Below are 16,436 nucleotides of genomic sequence, written 5' to 3'. Positions count from 1 at the left end.
ATAGTCTGTGTGTCTGCTTTGTGAAATGACTTGAAGGCAGCTGGGGCTTTGACTGTCAAATAGATGATTACGTCGAGGGTTCCTCTCAAGGTTTCTTTCTTCCAAAAGGAAGTCATATCCCCATTTGATGTAGGTCTCTGGGGGTTTGTTATTTGACAAATGACTATTAAGCGTTGGTCTAATGAATGTTCTTATTCTACATTTGAATATGTTTACCAAAAACACGTAACAGTTCACCAGTTGTCTTCAAATGTGGACATTTGAGATAATTTAGATGTATTATTCGTGACGTTATTTACGTAAGTTGTATAGTTCTACACAGTACACAGAGTATCATGCAATTATTTACAGGCTCATAAGGCTTGTTACAGTATGTGACACAAGGCGGAGAACTCGTAATATTATTACTGTTTTACACTACCAGGTAATCTATTGCAAGCTGTGACCCCATTACTTTATTGGGAAACAAGATTCCTGACATGGGCGTTCATATCTATTGCTCGTTCTTCCTCTCATCTCTTTAGTTGAACTCATGACGAGGTGAAAATGGCGGATATTTCGAAATCCAACCCGGCCTGAAAATAGAAACGTAGCTAGCAAGCTATAGCTGGTCGTTTTTACAGTGCTGCTCCTGTCACAAATTCATGATTTTGACAGGCTGCTTAATAGTTGAGAGAACAAAAAGCAGGCCCCGATCATATATCCTATCGAAAATTGAGGGGATGAACATCGACCCCTCCCCCTAGTTTATCAACTTGTATATTATCCTGTCTTATTTTGCGTATGCCGGAGGTAGGACAAAGATTTATTTTCTGGGATGTCCAAAGCGGCCTAGCCAAGCTAACTAACCAGCTATCTACACCTCCGCTATGCAATCCATGACATGTTAGCCAAACTATTTAATTGGCACCGTTCGAGATTCGGCGGATTGTGTTGCAAAGTAGGCTTTTGATCTAGTTGTGTTGCAATCAAAGTTAGGATCATAACGTCGTTGCATAAACATGTTTGTTATTGTTCTTGGTGGCTAGCTAAACTAACGTTAGCGTATTCAGCTTCGTTTAGCTAGCTAGCTAGTGTTAACAACCATAGAAAGCACTGTTAGTTACCGCTGCAGAGCCATTGCAACACTGCTAATGCTAGCGAAACAGATTATTTATGAATTTATATTGTAACGTCAAGTACTTTATTTTCTATTGCCTGTGTGTGTGTTCTGTAACACCCTTTTCATTGCTTATGAATTAATCGCTGTCTTTGAAACTATTTGGTGTATTTGCGCTTGTGTTTTTGATAGTAGATGTATAAATCTAATATATTCACTAATGTCACACACTGCATGTTTTTGCTGTGTATTGTGACAATGACATCATTCAAATCCATGGTGATTTGCGCCTTCCATTGTCTTTGCAGTGGTGTGTGTGTGCAACATCATATGCAGGAATTGGTCATTCTGTTTTAGGCTTCTCACTGTATTTTGTTCACATAGAAAATACTTTTGTAATTGTTCTTGGTTGCCTAACAATTGCTTATGGGCACTAACCAATAGGTATAAAAACCTATTGTTATAAATGCACGTTTATAGCCCAAGTAGCAGCTATCTATATCTGTTTTATAATGTACTGGTACTTTCCTGTCAGTCATTCTACTGAAAGAAAAGTTGTTTAACACATCCAATGGCTTGGTGGAGCTATTGGACTGACATTCTGATGCTTCCTGTTCTGTTTCCAGTAGTGACTGAGCTGAGTGTAAACCTACAGACATGGACGTGGTGTCGCCAGAGCTGAACAGTCTGCTCCCTGATGAGATCATGGACACAGAGGCCATCATCATGGATGACGACCCCCCCGCCGAGTCCCCTGCAGCCTCTGGCCAATCACAGCCTAGTGACGACTCACCAGTCCCCATGGAAACGGATGTGCCCGCTGTCCCAGAGATCGTAAGCCTGTGTTCGGACGCCCCCCCAACCCAGCTGACCCAAGCCGGGACCACCTCCACCCCCACAGGTTCCACCCTCTGTAGCACCACCTCTGCTACCCAGCTCCTCCTCACCTCTTCCACGATTTCATCCTCCTCCCTCACCTTGCGACCCGCCACAGCCTCCACCCTAACCTCAACCACCCCTAAAACCACCAGCAGCCTCTCCCGGGTTAGTCTCACCTCGGGGGGCTTACAGAAGCTCTCAGCCCCCTTCACCCTCTCAGCTAACCACCAGATCATCCTCAACAAGGTGGCCTCATCCCCAGGCGCAGACACCACCAGGTCTCAAGGCACCACCACCACTTCCACTACTCCAGGGGGCCAGCAGTTCATGGTGACGGCCATAGGAAAGTCTGGCCAGCCTATTGTGCTGCAGCTGCCCCACACAGGCTCCAAGTCTGCCTCAGTGCAGGGTCTTGGGGAGGCCAAGGCCAACCCGCAGCATTTCAAGGTGGTGACGGTCAGCTCAGCCAGTCAGGTATCCACCCTGCAGGCCCAGCAGCTGAAGACTGTACAGGTGAGACCTGTTTGTTTACTTGTTTATTGACTTGTTTACCTTTTTGTCTCAAGGGTCTGGATTCTTTGCAATTTATCAGAAAGTAATTCGGTGGCTTTGCTATGCTGTGCTCACATTGTTTAGTGAGGAGATTCATTTAGTTATGTGTTGTCATGAAGAGCCTTATAAGGCTGGAAATCAATCCCCAACTGTAACCCCTCCACAAACACCATATGTGATCATCTTGGTGGTGGATGAAGTTGACGGGATTTATAGGTCTGGGCTTTATCTCTAAGCTGTAGTTTGTGCAGTGAAGGTAAATGAACATATTTCTCAATAGATTGCTAAGAAAACTCAGGTGTCTTCGGCTGGACCAATCAAGTTTGTCTTCACTAAAGCTGTCAACAACAAAGGTCTGACTGCCCAGACATCAGTATCCAATGTCATTACAGGTAATCCCCCTGACATGCTCTTCATATTGACGTCTTCATAGAAAGAATGCTTGGTTTCCAATGTGCCACACACACCCATGGATAGCTGTGTAATTGAAAGTTCAGACTATTATAACTGCTTTGAGCCATAGAAATGTATATAGACTTTGATCCCTGCCCCAATTGGTTCTGACCTTTATTGTTGTGATTCTGTGCCCTCCCCTAACCCCACCCACCCAGGTCGGGTCCTGTCCACAAGCAGCCCGGTGACCCCCCCGCGGACCATCACCCTCTCTGAGACCCTCGGCTCCAGCAACAAGATCGCCATCTCCCCCCTCAAGTCGCCGAGCAAGGTCAGACATGCTGCCACTCAATCCCTCTGACCCCACTTTGAGTGAGGGAGACAGAACCAGTGCAGTTTCAGGGTCTGACATTAGAGTGGCCTACTGGCCCAGGGCCAGTAAACGCATTTCCAGTCAGTGGATCTCCTTTTTGCGTTCCAGTTCAACGTATACTTGCTCTGTCGCAGTCTACCATTGAAGACTACATACGTAAAAGTCATGTTATTTCTATTTGCGCAATATGATTATGATTAGCCATTCACTAAAGCACCACCACGCTGCCGTGAGTCACAACGTCTTGAGAAGTAGAAGAGTTCGGCACGCGCAAGCACGGCGCATGGTGTCCAGAGCAAAAACAAGCACCCATCAATCTACTCGCTCAGCTTATTTATTTTAACTAAGGAAAGTGATTTACAAAAGTGAACATACTAGCAATATACTGGCTACTGTTGATAGTCTGCAAAAGACACTTTAGCATTTGTCTTGGCTTGTCTACTGTAGCCAGGTCAATATCTTTTGAACCCAATTCTCTTAAAGGAGCATTGTCCTATTTTGAGATGATACATTTTTTTTAGAAAATCATCTCAAAAGGACATGCTTAAGAAACAAAAATTAATGCAGTTAATACATTTTAAATTCTAAATAATAGAGTAATGACTTGCATTGTACAAAACGTTAGGAACACCTTCCCACTATTGAGTTGCGCTCAGAACAGCCTCAATACGTTGGCGTATGTACTCTACAAGGTGTCGAAAGCGTTCCACAGGGATTCTGGCCCATGTTGACTCCAGTGCTTCCAACAGGTGTGTCAATTTGATTGGATGTCCTTTGGGTGGTGGACCATTCTGAATACACACAGGAAACTGTTGAGTGTGAAACCCAGCAGCATTGCAGTTCTTGACACACTCAAACCGGTGCACCTACTACCATACCCTATTCAAAGGCACTTAAATATTTTCTTTCCCATTCACCTGCTAAATGGCACAAAAACACAATCCATGTCTTAAGGCTTGAACATCCTTATTTAACCTGCTTCTTCCTCTTCATCTACACTGATTGAAGTGTATTTAACAGGTGACATCAATAAAGGATCATAGCTTTCAACTGGATTCACCTGGTCAGTCTGTCATGGAAAGAGCAGGTGTTCCTAATGTTTTGTACACTCAGTGAATATTACACCACTATTTAATACATATCATAATAACCAAATCTAGCATATTTAATAGCTGCAAATAAAGAGAAAGCATGCCAACCTATAGGTCCCGCATGACCCCAATCCATTTCGAGACTATACCATGTCTGGGCCAGTGAGTGGGACCCTGAGTTTTCTCCCATGTTGTGTTTGGATGACAACTTGGAGCTATTGACATGTATTAGTAAACATATCATTCTGTTTTCTCTTTGTGTGACAGCTGACGGTGGTGTCGGTGGCCTCACAGGTCCCCAACTCCCCTCAGAAGTCAGTGTCTCTGCCTCTCAACATGGCCCACCTGGGACATCAGATACTATTACAACAGTCTACAGCCACCTCCCCAGCCAAGGTAGTCTCAACCCATTCTACTGTGCGGCTACAACTAGCTTTTATAACAGTGTTTCTCAACTGTGACCCCCAGAACTGCACATTTTTTGTTTTATTCAAACACTGGAACACCTGATTCAACTAGCCAACTAACCACCAAGACCCTGATCATCAGGTATGCTACTGCTGATGCTCTTGGAAATAATCTTGACTGTTTTCTCCCCTCCTCACAGACCATGAAGCCTGTGCAGACTGTGACGGTGGGAGGGGTGGGCGCCACCCAATTTAAGACCATCTTTCCCCTGTCCACCCCATCCAACGTGCAGCAGATCCAGGTGCCAGGCAGCCGCTTCCACTACGTCAGGCTGGTCACTGCCACCACGGGCAGCAGCACGGGACATGCCGGCAGCCCCATCACTAACTCATCCATGACAGGTAGGAGCCAGACTCCCAACTCACCATCCATACAGAGTGGCAGGGAAAGGATTTTAGGTCCAAACAGTGCCATAAATATATAGTGTATGTACAATGGTATATAATGACCTGTTTTCCTTCCACAGCCAAGCCCATGGTGGTCAACACAACCCAAGTCAGGATGTCTGTCCCCATTGTCCCAGCACAGACAATGAAGCAGGTGAAACACACGTGACACGAACACACTACTTACTTACAGATTGAATTGGTCCCCTAATCATACTTTCACTCAGCCACGACAACATGCACTATCAATAAGGTGAGTGTAATTGAACACATTTAATTGTTCTCTTCCTCTCTCAGGTGGTGCCTAAGCCCTTGACATCGTCAGGCCAGGTGCTGACCACTCAGACCCAGCAGAGGTTGATCATGCCCGCCACATCTCTACCCCAGATTCAGCCCAACCTCACCAATCTACCCCCGGGTACCGTATTGGCGCCTGCCCCTGGCTCTGGGAACATGGGCTACGCCGTGCTGCCCGCACAATACGTCACACAGGTACAGGGCTGGAATGTGTGTTGAATGCATTTTAAACGTGTGTGTTTGTGCTCTCACTTCTCTCTCTCTTCTCCAGCTCCAGCAGTCGGCGTATGTGACTCTGGCCAGCAGCTCTGGGTTCTCCACCCCTACAGGCATCCAGACTCAGGCCAGACTGCCTCTCAATGGGTAAGCACAACACCACACAGGAAATCCCCAGCTGGAGTATGATCTGTGGTTTGATGGCAAAGAAGTCCTTGTCAGTAGAATAAGTCAGTACAATAAAGCACCTTTGTTTGAAGGTTTTAAATTCCTTTTGATATGAAATGTTATGACAACGTTGAAATAAACTCACTGACCTGACTAATTATAAGCATATTCCCTTCTCCCACAGCTTATCAACATCAGGTGCTGCCTTCAGACCACGGAAGCCCTGTAACTGCACCAAATCTCAGTGTCTCAAACTGTACGTACTATAATAACTTACAGGGAACTCAACCTACTCAACTATTGATGTTTAAAAGGATTCCTGCTTTAAAAAGTAAATGTCCTGTATTTAGACGTGTAGACGTCATTTGAGATGGGCCTAACCTCTAGCTGTCTATGTTGTGTCTGAATGCTCTCTCTGCAGGTACTGTGACTGTTTTGCCAACGGGGAGTTCTGTCAGAACTGTAACTGTACCAACTGCTTCAACAACCTGGAACACGAGACGGACCGAGCTAAAGCCATCAAGGTGAGGAACAAGACCTCAGATTTGACTCAACTTTATTTGTCTCACCTTATTCTTCCTTTATGTGAAAGAAAAGCTTGGTGTGACAAATGTACTCTTTGATTTGTGATATGATTTGGCCTTGTGTAATATATCTGACTCCTTGTGTACAGAGTTGTTTTAAAAGGAGTGTATCATTTCCCCAGGCGTGTCTGGACCGCAACCCGGAGGCGTTCAAGCCGAAGATCGGTAAAGGTAAAGAGGGCGAGTCGGACCGCAGACACAGCAAAGGCTGCAACTGTAAACGCTCAGGCTGCCTGAAGAACTACTGCGAGTGTTACGAGGTGGGTCTCTCTCTCGCTCGCTCTCACGCTCTCGCTCTGTGTGTGTCAAGCAAGTGAAATGGTACAAGCTGTAAACATTACACTCACAAAAGTTTCAAAGCAATGGAGATGTCATATTATGGCTATGTGCAGTGTTGTAATGATGTACAAAAGGGAAAATAAATAAACAGAAATATGGGTTGTATTTACAATGGTGTTTGTTCTTCACTGGTTGCCTTTTCTTGTGGCAACAGGTCACAAATCTTGCTGCTTTGATGGCAAACTGGTATTTCACCCAGTAGATATGAGTTATTTTCAAATTCTTTGTGGGTCTGTGCAATCTTTTTACATTTTTTTTATTTAACTAGTCAGTTAAGAACAAATTCTTATTTACAATGATGGCCTACCGGGGAACAATGGGTTAACTGCCTTGTTCGAGGGCAGAACACCAGATTTTTACCTTGTCGGGGATTCGATCCAGCAACTTTTCAGTTACTGGACCAACGCTCTAACCACTAAGCTACCTGCCACCCCAATCTCAGAGAAATATGTGTCTAATATGGTCAAACATTTGGTGGGAGGTTAGGAAGTGCAGCTCAGTTTCCACCTCATTTTGTGGGCAGTGAGCACTTTGTGCCTACTGCGATCTCTCTGAATAGCAAAGCTATGCTACTGTCTGTATATTGTCAAAGCTTTCCTTCATTTTGGGTCAGTCAGTTTAGGGCCAAATAGCATTCTAGTTCTCTTTTTTTGTAAACTCTTTCCAATGTGTCAAGTAATTATCTTTTTGTTTTCTCATGATTTTGTTGCGTCTAATTGTGTTGCTGTCCTGGGGCTCTGTGGGGTGTGTTTGTGTTTGTGCACAGAGACCCAGGACCAGCTTGCTTAGGGAACTCTTCTCCAGGTTCATCTCTCTGTAGGTGATGGCTTTGTTATGGAAGGTTTGGAAATGGCTTCCTTTTTAGGTGGTTGTAGAATTTAACGTCTCTTTTCTGGATTTTGATAATTAGGGGATATCGGCCTAATTCTGCTCTGCGTTCATTATTTGGTGTTCTACGTTGGACATGGAGGATGTTTTTGCAGAATTCTTCATGCAGTGTCTCAATTTGGTGTTTGTCCCATTTAGTGAATTCTTTTTGTTGGTGAGCAGACCCAAACCGTAGAGGGCAATGGGTGGTTCTAAAACTGAGTCAAGTATTTTTTTCCCAGATACTGACTGGGTTGTTGATTTTTTTTTTATGTTCCTGGAGAGTCCAGTTGGTTCTGGTATTCTTTAATAGCTTATTCTAAGATATGTATTTGATCATGGACATGTTTTTTGCTGTTTGAATTTTGTTATAGAAACAAAAGGATTGGAGAAGTGGTTATCCATACATCTCCATTTTGAATAGTTGCAGTGCATTCCGAAAGTATACAGACCCCTTGACTTTTTACACATTTTGTTACGTTACAGCCTTATTCTAAAATGGATTCAATTGTTCCCCCCCCCCCTCATCAATCTACACACAATACCCCATAATGACAAAGCAAAAAGAGGTTTTTAGAAATTTTAGCAAACTTATAAAAAATTAAATGGAAATATTACATTTACGTAAGTATTCAGACCCTTTACTCAGTACTTTGTTGAAGCATCTTTGGCAGCGATTACAGCGTTGAGTCTTCTTGGGTATGACACTACAAGCTTGGCACACCTGTATTTAGGGTTTCTCCCATTCTTTTCTGCAAATCGTCTCAAGCACTGTCAGGTTGGATGGAGAGCATTGCTTTTCGTATAATATTCTAATCAAGTGAGGGAGACTCATTTCTTCAACAATCCCCCGATTGAGGCCACTGTGTTCTTGGGGACCATCAATGCTGCAGACATTTTTTTTGTACCCTTCCCCAGTTCTGTGCCTCGACACAATCCTGTCTCTGAGCTCTATGGACAATTCCTTCCACCTCATGGCTTGGTTTTTGCTCTGACATGCACTGTCAACTGTGGGATGTTATATGTGTGTGCTTTTCCAAATCAGGTTATAAAAACATCTCAAGGAAGATCAGTGGAAACAGGATGCACCCAAGTTCAATTTCAGGTCTGAAAGCAAAGGGTCTAAATATTTATGTAAATACGGTATTTCTGTTTTGCAACAACAAAAAAAGTCCATAAACCTGTTTTCGCTTTGTCATTATGGGTTATTGATTGAGGATTGTATTTAATCCATTTTAGAATATGGCTGTAATGTAACAATGTGGAACATGTGAAGGGGTCTGAATACTTTCTGAATTAACTAACTCTTCGTGTTTGTTCCAATTTTCCCGGAAGTGGTTAGATTCCATGGATTCTTGAATGACATTGTGTTGATTTCTGACGTGATGTTCCTTTTTCTGTAGTGTTTCATTGATTCACCATAGTGAAGGTGTAGGCTCAGGTTTTCTGCATCTGTTTTTGGTTGGACAGGTTTCTCCATTTCTTTTGTAGGTTTTGCATTCTTCATCAAACCATTTGTCATTGTTTTTTTATTTTCTTAGGTTGCCTGCTCAATTTTTAGGTTTGGGAAGCTGAAATGTCAAATATACTGTTTAGGCTTTCTACTGCCAAGTTTACACCTTCACTAAATACAGTGAAATGTTTTATCCAGGAAGTTATCTAAAAGGAATTAAATTTGCTGTTGCCTAATTGTTCTGGTTTTTTTCGGTAGGTTTCTACACTACTTTCATTCCATCTATAGCATTTTTGTTATATTGTGCAGTTCCTTTGGCTTTGATGCCTCTACTTGAACAGAGCAATATTCAATCATAACTATGATTTTGCTGATAGGGGTGTCAGTGGGATGACTGAACACTCTGAGAGACTGGGTTGAAGTCGGTGATAAAGTAATCTACAGTACTACTGCCAAGGGACGAGCTGTAGGTGTACCTACCATAGGAGTCTCCTCGAAGCCTACCATTTACTATGTACATACCCAGCGTGCAACAGAGCTCCAGGAGTTGTTTTATTTTTTTATTGAACCTTTATTTAACTAGTTGGGGGGGACGGGGCCCATATAGGGTGTGGCCAGGGTTTGTTGGGGGGGGTCTCAGCTGGTTGGGGGTAAGGGCTGTGATCTGGGTGTATGTCCTCTTGGCGTGGCTTCTCTTGATGCAGGTCCTTCTGGAAGGGGTCTCGCAGGTCTGAGATGGTGTCTTGGTGGGATATCTGTTGCTCCTGTGTGAGGTGCTGCGGTTGAGGGTGACTTCCTTCAGGGTCCGGGCAAAAGTTGGGATTGCTGCCTTGTAGAGGTGGACCTGGTCGTAAAGACTGTTCAAGTCCAGGGTGGACTATAACGTTGTACTCTGTTCTATTATATGTTGCACGCCACTTTACATCAGGTGTGGCCAGTCTTATCCCTGAAGCGGTGGGTCCAGGCTTCTGGTCCGACCTTCTAGTAGCACACCACGTTCTTGGTCACGCCTGCTTATTTATTGAGACTCTCTCTGCCAGGCCAAGATCATGTGCTCGTCTACCTGTAAGTGTGTGGGCTGTAAGAACTTTGAAGAGAGCCCTGAGAGGAAGACTCTGATGCACCTGGCCGACGCAGCTGAGGTCAGAGTTCAACAACAGACGGCAGCCAAGACCAAGCTGTCATCACAGATCTCAGACCTGCTTACACGGACCACTCCCGCCATCACCAGCGGAGGGGGGAGGTAAGACTCCCTCCCTCTCTACACTCGCCCTCTCCAGCCTCACCCCTCTCTACTCACCCCCTCTACCTACCCCCTCTCCTCAACGCATCTTCTCTAGATTTATTTTCTCTATCCTTAACGCCTCCTCCCTCTCACCCCCCTCTCTCCAGCCTCGGCTCCCCCTCTCTCCAGCCTCGGCTCTGTACTCCCCATCTATGCTGTATCTTGTTCTAGAGCAGTGGCTAATCTCTTCATCCTCTCTCAACCAGGATGCCCTATACGTTTGTGACGAAGGAGGTGGCGGAGGTGACGTGCGAGTGTCTGCTGGAGCAGGCTGAGCAGGCAGAGCTGAACCAGCAGCCCCAGGCCACCGCAGAGAGGATGATCCTGGAGGAGTTTGGACGCTGCCTCATGAGGATCATCAGCTCGGCGGGCAAGACAGACTGTCCCTCCATCAACTGCTAGGCTAGGTCCAAGGGCTCTCTCGATTTGCCTCTCACCCAGCGCAGAGAGAACTCGTTCCTGGGATACTGAAAGGGTGGCCCCCTTTCTCCCCAAGCCCCAGAGCTAAACATTGGTACTGGCGAGTGGTGGTGATCCCTGGGAGGTCCTTGGTTTCTCTGTCTCCCAGGCTAGCTATCCCCATAGACATTGGATTGGGAGGAGAGTAGACTGCCCCGTCAACTGTTATCTAGCTAGACCCAGCACCAGGAGGCAAGGACAGCCCTGTGCAATGCTTACCCAGCCTCAGAGCTCTAGCATTGGGAGAACTAAGGGACATTAATTGCTATGGCGCTGGTGCTGCTCCTTCTTCACAGTTAGTGGGAACAGCCTTGGCTGAAGGAAGGGGCTGTCCCCATGCCTGCCTGAAAAAACAAGGATTGTGGGAGAGACTTGGCTGAAGGGAGGGGCTGTCCCCATGCCTGCCTGAAAAAACAAGGATTGTGGGAGAGACTTGGCAGAGAAAGAGGTGCAAAGGTAGAGCAAACGAGCGGGACCAGGATTTGGGTTTTAACCAGTTCTTGGTTTCGGTGCACCCTCTGACTGAGTGGAATAGCACAGTTTGTTTGTGTTTTTGGAAGGGGGTTGTTTTAGACTTACCGTGCACACTTTTTGATAATGGGTATTTTTACATGTTTTGTTTTTTCTTCTAATGTACTTTTTTTCTACCATCTTATCATGGCTGTGTTTGTCCCTCTCCTTCTCTCTGGTGTGATATTAACATGTTTTAATCATTTCTGATGATTCTTCAGTTAGTAGCCCAGGTTCTAATCATGATGCTGATCTCTCTACAGTTGCTAGCTTTTACTGTAGCCCACAAGATACCCCCACTATTTATTTTCCTCAACCACTGTTTCAACTTGTGCTTATAAAAATGTCTAGGAACAAATTCTAAATTCCCGCTTTTGATTTTATCATGGATATGGAGTCTATTTACCATTTTTAAACAAATAATTGGTAACTATTTAAATTTACATTCACCAGATTGGGTTTTGGGGTAGCATACAGTCCTGTTTCTGACACTTTCAGGTAGGGTAAAGTTTCACAATATCAAATCCAAGTTATTTGCTCTGCTAAAGTGCTTATGGTACTCTAAATGAATTGTGAAGGTAGGAAAGTTGTCCACTTATTAGGTAAATAGGAATATTGGAATCTAAGTGACCCTACTTTAACTTCTTTGTGAATAACAAAGATGTAGAGTAATGTATGTAGAATAGTGCACACATCCATGTTGGATCACTGTCAAGGGGCAGATTGTTGGATTGGATAATGAATCTAGCCATCGTATCACCGTATGTCAGGAGCACTGCAACTATTTTAGCATAGCAGAGTGCCTTTAGTCTACAGTGAGCTGATGATATGGCATGGTAACATTTTTCTACAATGTCATCATGGATTAGGCTACCAGGTAACCCATGGTTTGGCCTCTGTGTGTCACACTAACTCTGTCTTCAGGTATGTGTTCAACAGCATCTGGGTGGTGTTTCTAAAACCCGTATTATCATGTCCACTAGTCTGGCTAACACACAACTCTCAAGTCCTCCTGACTTCAGTCTGGAATGGCTCCTCCATGTTGGCACAATGCGTTGATAAGGAGGAGGGCCGTGTTTTTACTGGTTGGTTCTCTTCTGTATTATTCTCACTCAAACACCAACATGCATGGCCACACAGCCCCCTGAGCGCTGCCCCTTCCATTACAATGGTTGTATTTTAAAAACAACAAGAGGTCTCAACCTCTGAGGGGGAAAAAATCACATTTGATTGAACCAATCAAAGCCATTGCTCAATTTCTGAGTGAATATTGCATTAACGGCCTTCTTTCCAGACCAGTGTACGACAGCTGTCCCTGTGTTGTGAGTCATGTGGGTCGCGCCAGCCTACATTTCCCCCTCACAAAGCCGATCCCTCTCTGTTTTTGTATTGGGTGAGTCTTGTGTGTGTTTGGGTGTTGTTTTTAAAATACTGTTATTAGTAGATGTATTTCCCCCCAGAATACCTTTGCCTTACGTTCCCCAGTCTGCTCAGGGCATTGAAGGACTTTTACTACGTTGTCAATTGTTTCCCCCAATGTTGTTGAAGACTCACACATACTTATTAAAACACGCTCAAGATCTATCAAAAAGCAGCCGTTTGTTGATATAGATTGCCCTTGTCCAAAAGAGCATGACCATGTTATAAACCATCACACATCCTTTTTAAAGTTGTAATCATCCCTATGCACTGAAAACTTTGTTTATTGTATGGGATGATCTTGCAGGTTATTACAAAATTGCTGTACAGGAGCATCAACAATTGGTTTGAGCAGCGTGATGCATCCCTAATAAAACACATTTCTCTAGGCCCTGTTCAGGAGGGTGCAATGTTACAGAACGTTCAGATAGAAATGTATTGTGTAGAACTAATACAGTGGTATTTCAGGTAGAGGATTGGAATTATTGGCACTGTTACATTTCTATTTGTAACATTTGTTGAGTCTCCCCTCATTGAATACAGCCCTAGTATCCATTGTCAACCCACAAAGTGGGATGTTTCAAAGGGCTTCCAATAGTTGAGCACAAACAGAACGCTGCTCTGAAAGTGCTCTGCCCAGCTCACTCCCTTAATCTGATGTTGAAAGGTGGTGGGAAATTGTTTTTAGATTGTCTTCTAACAGAGAGAAATGTAACAAAAAATACATTTATATTATCAATAAAACTAAACAGCAAAGTTGTGCTCTGTCTGTGAACAGAAAAGTTCCTATCAAATCTATATATTTCAGGAGAAACCTAGCCTTCTATCAGGTAACCTAACCCATGGCATCTGGCAGTGCTCTGTACACTAGACAAAACAATAAACCTTCTTTGTACCTTCTCAATGTTTGCAATATCAGGCTTTTTTCACTGAGGGAATCTCTGTACTGAACTGATCTGTGTAAATCTGTTACCTGCTGCCCCTCCATGTATAAAAGCCCCTGTGCAACAGCTTAGTAGTACTACTTGGTTGTTTGATTGTATATCGTATGTTAAGTGACCATTGCCTGTTGCTTTTTAGGTGAAATCATGTTTGTCTTTTTTCTTATGTCACCGTTCTTGTAAACATCTGTCTGTCTGGAATTATTTATCTCATGTTATCCTGACTATAACACAATATCACCAAAATTAAAGTACTTTTAATTATTTTCAGATTTCTATTGAGTAAAGCCTATGTAAGATGTTGTGACTGTAATGTAAGCTAAATACAAAGCAAATAAAATTTATACAGTTCTGTAAAAAAATGTTTTCTCAATCTTTGCACTAAATTGCATTCATAATTCACTAATTACATAGAATAGGGCGATCAGATATTGTCATATTTCTGATAAGCCAATTTTCTGATTTCAGATGTCTGATTGTTTTAGACAATAACATGAAGTTGATTTGTACGTGATTGATGCTGTGCATTAACACTACACTGTAATTAACACTACACTGTAATTGTAAGATATTTTATGATCAGATGAATTGCAATTAATTGCAAAGTCCCTCTTTGCCATGCAAATTAACTGAATCCCCCCCCAAAAGATTTCCATTGCATTTCAGCCCTGCCACAAAAGGACCAGCTGACATCATGTCAGTGACTCTCTCGTTAACACAGGTGTGAGTGTTGACGAGGACAAGGCTGGAGATCACTCTGTCATCCTGATTGAGTTCGAATAACAGACTGGAAGCTTCAAACGGTGGGTGATGCTTGTAATCATTCTTCTTCCTCTGTCAATCATGGTTACCTGCAATGAAACATGCCGTCATCATTGCTTTGCAGAAAAAGTGCTTCACCAGCAAGGATATTGCTGCCAGGAAGATTGGGGCGGAGCATCTGGAGAAAACACAGAGGAAGTACTTAACCAAGACTCCCAGCAAGATCACCAAGGTAACTAAACACAGTAACATAACGTGACATGCTGGTGTGAATAACCAATGCAACGGTGTTGTAGCAAGGTGCTTCCCACTGGGCAGCAGTTGCTTCACAGGGAGACTGTATCCCAGGTGGCTGGTGGTAGCTAATGTGGAACATTTTGTTCCACACTCAATTATATTTTGAATAGTATAGCAGCCTACAGGATAAATAACTTGTAATATTGGAAGTAACCATCTGGATGTCACCGTGATAGTCTACTGCTCAATGGGGAGAGTTTGCGCTGCAAGCCGGCAACACAACAGCACCGTGCAGTATCCTTCGCTCCCGGGTCCCGCTTGCCGAGGACTTCTGTCTTGCAGTAACTTAGAGGGAAGTAGCTAGATAGTGTAGCTAATGTCAGGCCAGGGTGACAGACAGCTAAAGCACATTTATTGCTTTTGCAGTTCAGTATAAACAGAATGATTCTGAACACTCCCAACTTCAGCAGACCAGTTTTAAATTGTCTCTGAAGTTTCTAGCCGCAAACCTAAACTATCTATCTTGGGAGGGCTCATCAGGACGACTGACTGAGCTGATTGAACCGAATCCGTTCGTCTCCACTTAACTTGTGACATACGTCATGAATTTTGGGTCTGTCCGTATAGCCTCTCCCATCACAAGAGTACCTCTATCATGATGAGGGCCACGGCCATGTGATCAGGTAGTTTTTAATTCATGGTATTGGCTACTGTTCTACTCATTGATTATTGACAACATATCATTCTTCAGCTGATCAGTGGGGGTGTTGAGGAACTGGCAGAGGGAGGTGTATTATCATATTGATAATTGGTTATTGATTTGCAGCTGATCAGTGCAGTGGTGATGAGGGCCTGGCGTGATGTCCAAAATCCCAGAGTATCCCTTTTAAAGGTCAATTCCACAACTTTCAACTTCATATTCATCATCTCCAGCACCATACCTGTGTCTACATGTGACATATCAGCATGTTTCTATGATCTGTGGTTGAAAATATATTTTTTTAATTCTTTAAAAATGTGAAGTAAAATACGGTATTGTCTTGCTCAACATGTGAATCTGTGCTTGAAAATATATATTTGAACTTTTGTTGTCATGGGGTATAACTTTTGAACTTTATTTTTTTTACTACAAGATGTAGAAACGTGCACTTTTCACACATGTATACTCTGGTATTGTGCTGGAGGTAATGAATATGAGTTTGAAAAGTGGTGGAATTGCCCTTTAAGACATAGGAGAGGGAACGTCTCAAGTTGGGGTTACGTAAGGATTCACCGATATGCAGATGCCAATGCAACCGATCCAAATGAAGCATAAGTCCTTTAGTTGAGAGACAACCAAGGTTATTTGTTAGCTTATTTTCTACAGTACATTAAGCTTCCACCGGAGACCACTCTCATCTGGCTGTAGGTAGGCTACATGCTGATCGAGGCTTACATTAGAATTTTTGCTTGAATCAATCATTGTGTATGGTCATTTTTAGATATACAGAGTAAAGTTGATAATTTCATAACGAGGAGAGCAAACTTTTGCGAGGCACACTGCATGTTCGAAGCGGGAGAAGAAGAGAAGCTCACTCCAACAGGGTTGTTAGGTCTAGTAAAAATTCCTTAACCAATGACCTTTCTGAACCCTCCCTAAATGCCTGAACTAGCCCAAC

The 16,436-nt window shown here is 43.6% G+C and overlaps 2 protein-coding genes across 5 annotated transcripts in view; both read left to right on the top strand.

Annotated features, from left to right (window-relative positions):
- LOC118372716 (protein lin-54 homolog) overlaps positions 1-14,141 on the top strand; it is a 21,574-nt gene extending 7,433 nt beyond the window's left edge. For 2 of the 4 annotated variants that reach the window (XM_035758680.2, XM_035758677.2), the window contains exons 2-14: positions 1,726-2,491; positions 2,811-2,922; positions 3,142-3,254; positions 4,655-4,783; positions 4,995-5,196; positions 5,322-5,395; positions 5,539-5,733; positions 5,810-5,901; positions 6,107-6,178; positions 6,344-6,446; positions 6,629-6,766; positions 10,206-10,408; positions 10,657-14,141. In XM_035758680.2, the coding sequence (XP_035614573.1) occupies positions 1,757-2,491; positions 2,811-2,922; positions 3,142-3,254; positions 4,655-4,783; positions 4,995-5,196; positions 5,322-5,395; positions 5,539-5,733; positions 5,810-5,901; positions 6,107-6,178; positions 6,344-6,446; positions 6,629-6,766; positions 10,206-10,408; positions 10,657-10,852 (2,364 nt within the window). In that variant the 5' untranslated portion in view covers positions 1,726-1,756 and the 3' untranslated portion in view covers positions 10,853-14,141. Of the gene's footprint in view, positions 1-493; positions 941-1,725; positions 2,492-2,810; positions 2,923-3,141; positions 3,255-4,654; positions 4,784-4,994; positions 5,197-5,321; positions 5,396-5,538; positions 5,734-5,809; positions 5,902-6,106; positions 6,179-6,343; positions 6,447-6,628; positions 6,767-10,205; positions 10,409-10,656 lie in introns of those variants that run through there. The other 2 variants (XM_035758681.2, XM_035758679.2) reach the window with 2 other exon arrangements.
- LOC118372713 (stearoyl-CoA desaturase 5-like) overlaps positions 11,177-16,436 on the top strand; it is a 19,931-nt gene continuing 14,671 nt past the window's right edge. Inside the window, exons 1-2 of the mRNA XM_052458731.1 lie at positions 11,177-11,185; positions 14,666-14,773. Coding sequence (XP_052314691.1) covers positions 11,177-11,185; positions 14,666-14,773 — 117 coding nt within the window. The remainder of the gene's footprint in view (positions 11,186-14,665; positions 14,774-16,436) is intronic.

The sequence above is a fragment of the Oncorhynchus keta genome, chromosome 12, assembly GCF_023373465.1.
Source record: "Oncorhynchus keta strain PuntledgeMale-10-30-2019 chromosome 12, Oket_V2, whole genome shotgun sequence".
Lineage (NCBI taxonomy): Eukaryota > Metazoa > Chordata > Actinopteri > Salmoniformes > Salmonidae > Oncorhynchus > Oncorhynchus keta.
The sequence above is the reverse complement of the archived record's forward strand: the minus strand, read 5'-3'. Positions and strand labels throughout refer to the sequence as shown.